Source organism: Pocillopora damicornis, chromosome 13 (genome assembly GCF_964200805.1).
Source record: "Pocillopora damicornis chromosome 13, jaPocDami1.2, whole genome shotgun sequence".
NCBI classification, from domain to species: Eukaryota; Metazoa; Cnidaria; class Anthozoa; order Scleractinia; family Pocilloporidae; genus Pocillopora; species Pocillopora damicornis.
In genome coordinates this window covers 16,894,379-16,904,340 of record NC_142682.1, presented here as the reverse complement: position 1 = coordinate 16,904,340, position 9,962 = coordinate 16,894,379, and the positions used below count along the sequence as shown (strand labels likewise).

At 38.2% G+C, this 9,962-nt stretch overlaps 1 protein-coding gene across 1 annotated transcript in view; it reads left to right on the top strand.

Moving 5' to 3' along the window:
* The first annotated feature begins 3 nt into the window (after positions 1-3).
* The window catches only part of LOC113681109 (uncharacterized), a 15,907-nt gene continuing 5,948 nt past the window's right edge, over positions 4-9,962 (top strand). The window contains 8 exon segments of the mRNA XM_027198179.2: positions 4-327; positions 3,898-4,046; positions 4,726-5,073; positions 5,856-5,978; positions 6,960-7,112; positions 7,611-7,784; positions 8,523-9,234; positions 9,237-9,736. Coding sequence (XP_027053980.2) covers positions 199-327; positions 3,898-4,046; positions 4,726-5,073; positions 5,856-5,978; positions 6,960-7,112; positions 7,611-7,784; positions 8,523-9,234; positions 9,237-9,736 — 2,288 coding nt within the window. The 5' untranslated portion in view covers positions 4-198.

Below are 9,962 nucleotides of genomic sequence, written 5' to 3'. Positions count from 1 at the left end.
CACTTCCACGCAGGGTGTGTGGAAATAGGAAAGGCTACTCTGTCGAATTTGTATGCAGAATAATTTGCATATACATATTTTTTCCCTGTTTGGGAGCTCTATTTGGCAGAGGGAAATATGTACCTACTTCTACCACGTATTTCCTGGAATGCCATGGCTTCTCACGCAAGGAGCTTTTCTTTGATTCTTTAGCGCAAAATGTACAGGTTCAATCAACATTCGAAGGGTTCAGGAGAGATCTTTGACGTTGTTCTCTCTGGAGGTTCACCTTGGGGTTTTACATTGCAAGGGGGCAGTGAATTCAGAACGAAGCTTTGCGTCTTAAAGGTCAGTAATCTAACCAGTGCGTCCTTTCCCAGAATGTTTGGTTTGTTTAGTAACGATAGGAGTCGAGTAGGAAATTAGATCTCTGTTAATGAAATGGTGGTCGCGGGTCTCAACTGATTCTTTGTGTTTAGTGTTTTTTGTAGTCCGATTAAGGGTAGATTGTTGGGTATATTTCCATAGCCAAAATATAGGAACACCAATAGGCAAAAATAAGCTCTGATTGAAAGATAACCGGTCAATTTTAACTTGGTGTAGTGTTACCTTCCTGGTTAGAGCGAAATCCAAGCCGTTTACCGTTTGTGTTTTACTTCTATCGAATACCGGTTGTTATAGCTTCCGTAGGTTGACGCGATGCCTGCGTTTTTAACATGCTTCGCACTTAATTACGTCCTCGAATGAGTATTCTGTATTGGAGGTGTTTCTTCGTAGACGTTTGAAACCTGAAGATCGAGTGTTCCAAACGAATCTTCGAGAAGCGTTGATCGGATATGCGACAAGTGCATCGCTTAAATGTATGAATGTCTGACTTGATGCCCAGCACCAGTTGATGTGATTGACACTCCGAGCTTACTTACACTTATCGCGGGACCTCTGGTGATTGTATTTTCGTGGGATGTTGCGCTCATGACAGACTGTAGAGTTTAAATATTGTGTTACGTCGAAGTTGTGCTAAAATCTTTCGCATTCCAGTGTAACGTCGCTGAAGGACGGGGGTCAGCTTTTCGCGTTTACGTCGATGTTTTGGGGATAAGCTTGAGCGAACGAAGGTTTGTCAGTGTATGTTACATTAAGGGATATTTGTGCTCTCGCAATTTGACAAGAAAATTTGTCTCTTTCGTTCAAACTGAACTCCTTCACAGCAGCCAGAGATTGTTTGAAGAGGGAAATGGAAATATGGGTAAAAATATTTTACGATTGATGCTTCTGTTAGATAGATGTTTGCAGAAATTCAGAGGGTTCGAATCACGGATTCATAATGGCATGTTTCAAATATGAAATGTATAAACATGGTTGACTGATTCTTAAGTACAGGTTGTTCGTTCTCACAAACTAAATCTCGCCTCACAGGAAAACGAATATTAATTTACCACGTAGTCGTATTTCATTGAATTAGTAAGAATGTTCGGAATCCTTTCCTTGATTGTTGTTGTTTATCTCGGTTTTCTCCCGTCGTAGTTTATATAATTTTGTCTAGATTATTTGTTTATGTCTGAGGAACTCTCAACATACACGTCGAATTTTTACCTTTTTGAAAGCTTTTGTTTTGTTTTATAAATGCGTTTCCCTCGACTTTCCTTCGTTTATCAACTAACCGTAACCCAGAGAAATCCGAGGCGTTGTTTAATCTTTACGCAGGTTAGGAATGTGTTTTAGTATGTCTTCGAGGGTACAACTGATTCTCAACGCGTAGCTTTAATGGCATAAAAATGTGCAAATGTTTTGGCACACTTATTGTCTTTGATAAATTCCTCGATAAACGCTGATTTCATCCGTGTAGAAACTTTTTTTTGTACACTATTATTCGATGGCATGAATTGACTGCCAGGGGCATGTTAGAAACGTTTTCTTTTGTTACAGTTTCGATTTAAGGTATAAAATACTTAAGTTTTAATTTCGAGTTCGTTATTCATACCAGGCGATAATATAAAAGGAAGCGTAGGTCAGATCAGCTAACAATGAAATTTAAAATGCGTGATGATATGAAAGTAATTTTGTTTCTCCTCAATTTCTATTGATGGCAGAAGTAGACCTTAAAATTTTTCAATTTTTATAAAATGTTATTTAATGAAATATGCAGATTCATTAACGCCGTTGTTGACATTGCCTTTAATTGTACTATGTTATGTTTATTTTGCACTTGAGTTTTGTTACTGAATCTTCTGATCATTGCATTAGATTTCCATCTAAGCCTATTGCTCTTGTAAAGTTGTTGAAAAGAGGAACCTCCTTTTACCACATCAGACTTAAAATTACTTCAAGAGTCGAAAGGGTTTCCCTTTGAAACTTACGTAAAGCTCATTGTTTCCGGTATGACTTAGCAAAGTATTAAATTTTAATGAGGTAAATTTATGTTTCAATAAATTCTTTGCAAAGATTGTTTTCAGGTTTTTTAAACTTCTGTGTTATGTTTTTATGTGGATTAATTTTATCTGAGCAGTTAATGAAAGCCAAAGATAGAGAACTAAATTCCTACCTTTTCAAAGTTTTTTTCCCTCTTTTGTTTTTAGTTTTTGCCCCAAGGAGAATTAAATTTAACTTATAATGAATGTAAGTCCTTAAGAAACAGTATTACTGTTTTGGTGGAAGAGTATAACAAGGTATTTAGTTATTATCAACTGAGTTGGCCCCTGTAAAGAGTTTTGAGTGTTAGCCCTTTGTCAGAATGCTCTGATGAAGGGGTAATACTCACCTTGAAACTCTTTGTGGTGGCCAATTCATGTTATCAACTCAGTTGAGAATACCAAATTACCTAAGTTAAACTTAGTTTCAGTTCTTAATCATATGTATGGGTTTCATAACTTGATAGAAACTAATTTCAATTTGTAAAGGGTAAACCAGTGAAAAATCAACATCTGTACTAGGCCAAAACATTAACTGTAGATAAAAATAATTAAAGAAATGTATATCTTTTTTTTTTTTGCAATATGGGAACTTCTGATTGAATACTAATGATTACACAGCATTTTTAAAATATGTATACTACTTATGGCTAACAAGGTATGATATTAAGATCTACTTCCTTTTTTTTTTTCTGTCTGTTTTTTGTCTCTTTTTGAACCAACACAGAATTGATATGTAATATTTATGTTACTTGCAGAATGTTAACTACATATAGATAGTGCAGCAAGTATACTGTTTATATAGCATTGATAAACCTAGGGAACCTTAACAAGAGGGGGTTCCTTAAGATAGCCTGGTAGGCATGGAAACCTAATGGTTAGCTTGCTCTATTCTGGTTTTTGAGGCTTAGGCAGCTCATTTTGCTATGTTCTTTGGCAAGACACCTTTTTCTTAGTTGAGTACTTCTCTTTACCTGACAGTATTTATGAGTACTGGCTAACTGTCATAGAGGTTTGTTACTGGGGAGGAGGGGACTTGCAATGGACTTGCATCCCATCCAGGAAGGGCAGAAATACCCTTTGTCACTTAATGCTACAGTGATTGTGATTAGATCCATTGCCGTGTTGGTCACTTGCCTTGAGTGCAGACTAGTGTCTCATCTTACAGACTCAATCCTAGCCACATAGTACTACACAAATGGAGTTGTGGGCCACTAGGCTGTAAAACCTTTGGGGCTGTGACCAGTGCATTTGATTCCTAGACCATGTGTCACATGTGGGTTGAGTTTGTTGTTGGTTTTCATTCTTGCCCCAATGGTTTTTCTTGGGACTCTCCAGTTTACATCCCTCCTCAAAAACCAATCTCCCAAATTCCAATTCAACCTGGAAGCAATGGAGAAGAAAAAATCCACCTTATGGATTGTTCACTGTTAAATTCCCATTACTATTATTAGTTATATTATTAGATATTATGACCTTATTCACCTTAAAATTGACATATGCCTTTCAGATAACTCCTGGTAGCAAAGCAGATCTTTCTCAGGCTATTTTAGTTGGGGATGAAATTGTGGCAATAAATGGAATTGAATGCACATCCAGAGCAGAAGCCATTGAATTAGTAAGGTGTTCAAGACAGAAGCTTAAAATAGCGTTAAGAAGGTTAGTGTCTCATCAGTGTTCCAACAGAAATGTCAGAGTTGTGTATTAAATTTTTGAGTGTTGTGATTTAAAATAGAAGTTGTTGGAATTTGATATGCTGAGCTTTTAGAGAGGGGCCTATGATTTATGGAGACTTTGACCAGTAGAAACTGAGAAACACAGCTCTCACTGTTACATTGTATAGTATATCACTTCTTCAATTTGAGTGGTTCCAGCCTGGAATGGAACAAGGCAACAAAAGAAATTGAAATTAAAAAAGTGTTGCATTTTAAGCAATTCCTGCAATTGGAAGTTATTTTTGTCATTACTTCTTTTCTTTCAAACATTCTTACAACTAATAATTTGGTGATGTACAAAGTTTGAGAAATTCTCCAAATTTCTGGCAAATATGCTTTTATTGCAGAGTAGAGAAGATGGTAAATTTTGAACTTGGATATTGTGAAAAGATAAATGTCATTTATTTGTCAAGAGCTCGAGACGGAGAAAAACCCTAATCTCCCACGAGGCTTTGAACTGGTGACCTTTGGATTTTGTGGTTTCAGAGCTTCAGAGAACTTGTTGATCAGCAAAGGCCATGTACAGAGTTCTTTCTTACAGTTTGCTGTCTCATACTTATCACGAAAGCAACACATTATATCAAGTCATAATTGTAAAATTAATATTTTCATGCTGTCCACAGGGAGGGTGCTGGACCAAGCCCTGTTGCACAGTCTAATGGTGGCAGTGTTAAGAAGAGTAGTGATGTGGTCCCAAATCTGTACAAAACGGCCAGTGATTTTTATTCCACCTTTAATGTAGATAGACAAAAATTTGCTGAGATAACTCAGAACAAGAAATCTAGCAATATTTTTGATTCAACTGATAACCTTAGCGCTTCACATGAAAACTTGTTAGAAAGCTATCGCGGTGTGGACAATCAAAGGAATTTCGTCAATTCACCCACCATGGAGGAAACTGGTGACAGACTGTCAAGGTCATCAACAGAAATAGCTAATGGAAGAACAAGTCCAGAAGTGGATGGACTGAGGTGAGGAATTAGATAACAGTTAAATGAAGCAGTATGTAATTTAAAGCCATTTATAACTTGATGCAATATCAAAATCTCTGTTCTTTTACAAGGAAAGGTAGAGACACTTTGGAAGTTGAATCTATTCAGTCTATCAAATGTCCTGAACTTTTCTTCCACTCATCCTTTCATATTTACGGCTGATTTTTGGTATAGGGTGTGAATGCCCTTAAAAGTTTCAGAATGCAAATCCAGTGTTAAGTGGTGCGATTAAAATTATGCAGTGTCTGGAGTGTGCTTCTCCTTTTAACAAAGGATGTTGTTGGACTTACTGCACCAAGTGTAATGAAAATTTAGGGAATTGGGGCAAATTGAACCATCTTGTTTAAAGAAGAAAGACAACAGACTGCTATCATTGCAACAAAAATTTCAGCTTCTGATATATTAAAAGCTCTTTGTGCACTAAGTGAAAAGGGTATAACTGTCATCTTAATAAATATTTAACTGTGTATCTGCTTAATAATATTTTAGCCCCAAACTCACTTCTTACAAATATCATTGTTTAATAGGAATGAAATACTAATCTTTAATTAGTTCATTAAATTGTCACAAGATATTCTAAAATTAATGCTGAAATTTTTAGGAATTTGATAAAAAGCTATTAATATACATATCATGAATTCAAAATAATCCAAGTAATCAAAATGAATTGTTATTTACCTCTATTTTTGGTTGAAAGAATTTGATGAACTGCCGGTATATCTACAGCATGATAACTAAAAAATTAAACAATTTCCTGCCAGACGAATCAACTCATTGAATAGTGTAACTGGCAAAAGATTCCCAAATAGCACAGCCCTTCTTGGAGCAGCACAATTCAACCGTCCCGGAATGGAGATTTATGGAAGAACATGGAGCTTAAGGCGGTAATTTATAACAAAGTAAAATCTTTAAGTCAGATGTTATGCATGTGTCACAAACTTGGGACAAAAAAAGATCTGAGTACCTTAGAAGGATTCAAACTGTGGACTTTGTCATCTGATCCTCTACCACTTAACAAAAAGGTCTGAGGTTCCATTCCTAACTTGGAATTTCAATTCTTTTATTTTTGTGTCATTCTTGTGACAAATGAATGATAACTTTCTTTATTCGTTCACTGAGCATAACATTTGAAAGGTTGTTTGAAATAATAATTTTGTTTGCTAAATCACAACAAATTAACATACATGTATAATTCATTTTTATGAAAATTGTTGAACTTAGAGTTATGTGTTCATGCATAATCACTTTAAAATCATAAACTCCCAAAATCTGATCATCAATTCTCCCCTCTAGCTGCTACATATTCCCTTGTAAATTAGTTACGAGAATTTGGTGTTAGATCAAGAAAAACAACTTCTACTTGATGATTCTCTGTATTCTTATTACCTGTTTGCTGGATAATGTGTAGATGTTATAGGGTGAAGATACATGTTGATCACTTCTGGGAATTCAAGCATTGAACTCATTTATCATCACGTTCACTCAGTGAGGGTATCTTTAACATCACCAATAAATGATATACAGCTGTAAAACATTTTGACCTGTGGATAATAGCAAAAAATGAAATGATCTTCATTGAATAACTGCAATTGAAGAAAATGTGGAAAGAAAAGCCTGAAATCCTTTTACTGCTTCCAGCCAGATACTCGTGACTTACAAAAAGGAACTGAGTAAGAAAGTCACTTATTGGGAGTTAGGCAGATTTGAAAGCTATTGAATGTAAATAAGCACTTACTCTTCCAAAACATGCCTACCATGCTCACTAGCTGACTCAGTATTCTGTAAAATGCAAACAGGAAACCAACATTGTTAGTAGTTACATTCTCCAAGGGTAATTAGTTTGTGCATGTTGTTTTCCTTTCTAGTGGTATCAGCCTTCCTGAGGGTCAGTGGCCAGTGATGCATCATCAGCGCATGCACACCAGCCCTGGTCGCATACAGAAGGTGACAGTAAAAAGCACCAACATAAAGTCACCAGTGTCACCAAGAGATTCTCCCACAGATAAAGACACTGAAAAGTAAGATGAGATAATCATGCTGTAAATCTTAGTTGTTTTGTTTTGTTTGTTTTTTTTTTAAGCAGATTGTGCAAGGAGATTGGCAAATGAATGAGCTGATAAGAGAAAACTGGCTGGATTTCATTTGTTTTGCCTCCCTCCTTACCTTGCTTCTTGTGTCATACCCTTGAACTGAATGCCCAGAAGAGGCTGTCTTTTGAGTGACGAAGTAGCTTGTGGTTAGCTTGTTAGATTTTACATGAACTGGTCAATTTTTCTGCCCTGACCAGGTTATTTTATTCTTGGGCGGGAAACTTTATCCTATATCCTTTAATTTCTGCTTACAATATCACTTCTGAATCATACAAGAAGGTCATGAGCATAAAGGAAAGGATCACCAAATAAAGAAGCTCATGATTGTTAAACAAACTCTCCTTATCAGCACCCTAGGAGAGTATAGAGAACAGTAGGAAGAATATGCGTACTGATGAGAGGCTTTTATTTCGTTTTGTAATAAAGTCAACACCCAACGCGAAAGAACCCCGACGATTGGGTTGGGCGGTGGCTGATGGATCATCCAGGCTCCTTACATCATCAATTTGGCACGGGAAATAGTGGCTCAGTAACACTGGATTACAGGGACACACCGGACAGAAGGATAAGTTTACATGAAAGGACATCTGCTAACAAGAGGTACAGAAATTCATGGTTAAGATAAAATAGAATTGGGCTTTATTGCTTGGCTGGCCTTGCGTGCGGGCAAGATGAAGTAGATCTGTATGTTTTAATTGGTTTGTAGATCATCTTTGTTTGTCTGGAGTGGCTGTTTTGGTCCTGCTAAATGACAAAGGTCTTGTAGCCGCTTAAAATTCTTCGTAACTTCTAAGCAAATTAGGTGCAGACTAGTTTTCTGGTAGTTTTGGCGACAAAAGACTATAAAAGATTTGTAATTTCTTCAATTTTATCCAGAGAATGTGACGCTTAGTTCTGCAATTGTGGTTTGAAGTTCCCTAGTGTTATCTGCTTTCCACATAATAAATCCTTTATTGGCTACGGCTGACTGTTGGACTAAATAATGGAGTGATCATATTTTCACCAGAGCCGCGTTCTGGTGAGGGACTGCGTTTCGGGGTATTGTTCTCAAGGTCTTTAAACTAAAATAGCCAAGGAGATAACATCAAACTTATTTATTTGATTAGAAAACCAGGAATTCTCGCGGGATTCACAAGGGAGATTTGACGCTATTTGTTTCCATGAACCCTACAAGTGTTACTGGACATTTGATTTTCACTTTCACATCACAATTGCCCACCGTCCACATATAGCTGTATGGTTTACTGACTAATGGCGAGTGATTGAGTAACTGATAGAATGATTTGATGATGATGTGATTGATTAATTAATTTATATATGTATTTTCCGCAACTGCAGCCAGTCTCTTCCACGAAGCAAAAGTTTCGGGGGCCCTACTTCTTACGGAGTCACAGTCACAGCTACGGCGGTGAAGCGAAACGAACCCAGTCACCAAGCGAATAACCAAAGAATCCCACACCGCTCTGGTTCATCGAACTCAATGCGAGAAAAGCAACAGCGGTTGGGGCATGTTAGTGACATGCATCCAAAGGAGATGACTGCACGCCAAGCAGAAATGTCGTGGAACTCTATGGTGTACGCACAGCCAGGCGACAGTGTAGAAGTACGCTTACCAAGGGATATGATAGGCCCCAAAATGACTACCAGTGAGAGCACTTCGAGCCTCGACTCAATTGGGACAATGGATTCCTCTGTGAGTGGTGCACGTAGACAGGGACCTGCTCCTCCCCCGCGACGCAGCGTGTCAAAGCTGCTGAGCTCATTCAGGAGTAGCGGTCGACGTCGCGTCCCTGATGAGGTACAGATTCCTGATGAGGTACAGATTCCTCCGAGGTTCGGTGCAGTCTCACGAATGTCTGATGTTACCAGCGATCAGCCGAAGCATAGCGTGTCCAGGTCCTGGCCTACAGACCACGCGGATAGCAAGCCTACCGGAAACGAGGCGTCAAGGCAGTCGTGGCATGCTGAGCCAGCGGTCGCGTCCCACCATGACAGAAGGGAAGCGAATTCCTCCATTTTTTCTTCATCTAGTGATGCCACACCGGAAAGGAAAAAATTAACAAGACATCCAGCATGAGATATAGTACATCAGTCGTCATAAAAACCATGCGTTCGTCATCTTCTTCCTCTGTGGACGAGAAAGGCACTGAACCTACGGTGTACCGTTCCGTGCCGATTGCACCGGAAGTTGAAAAAACCCATTCGGACAATCGGGCCCAAACGCTCCCGGCTAGGCAACGATTTAGCGACGTGAACCCGCCGACGAAAATGGCCAGTGATTCAAGTCGATGGCCGCCTCCAAATGAGAGGGAAACGGCGGAAACGAATAGAATTGAAGACACACAAATATTGCAAAGACTTATGAAGGATAATGCCAAAAGTTTGGAAACTTCACCAAGCGTCAAATCAAGAATCGCCAATTTTGAAGGGGGGTTCAAGAAATCAGCTGCGGAGCCTCCATCCCAAGAGCGACCTCGCGTCCAGCACCGTTCATTCAGTCAAGGAAGACTCGATCTTTCTCAGCAACCATTGAAAGAATCGATCGCAAATCAGTAAGTTTTGGTATTGATCCTAAAATAATGTAACGATTTCAATATTGTATGTTGGTCTACACTGTTTCGGTCTTAAAGCGTTTAGTCTTAACGGCTTTCATTTTTCGGCTTAACACAACAGAAATACTCAAACAAAATATTTTGATAATCCACTTCAAATTTTTTTTTGACTCAAGGGAGTTTGTTTAATAGTGGTCATAATCTTTTCAAAACTGTTAAGAATGTC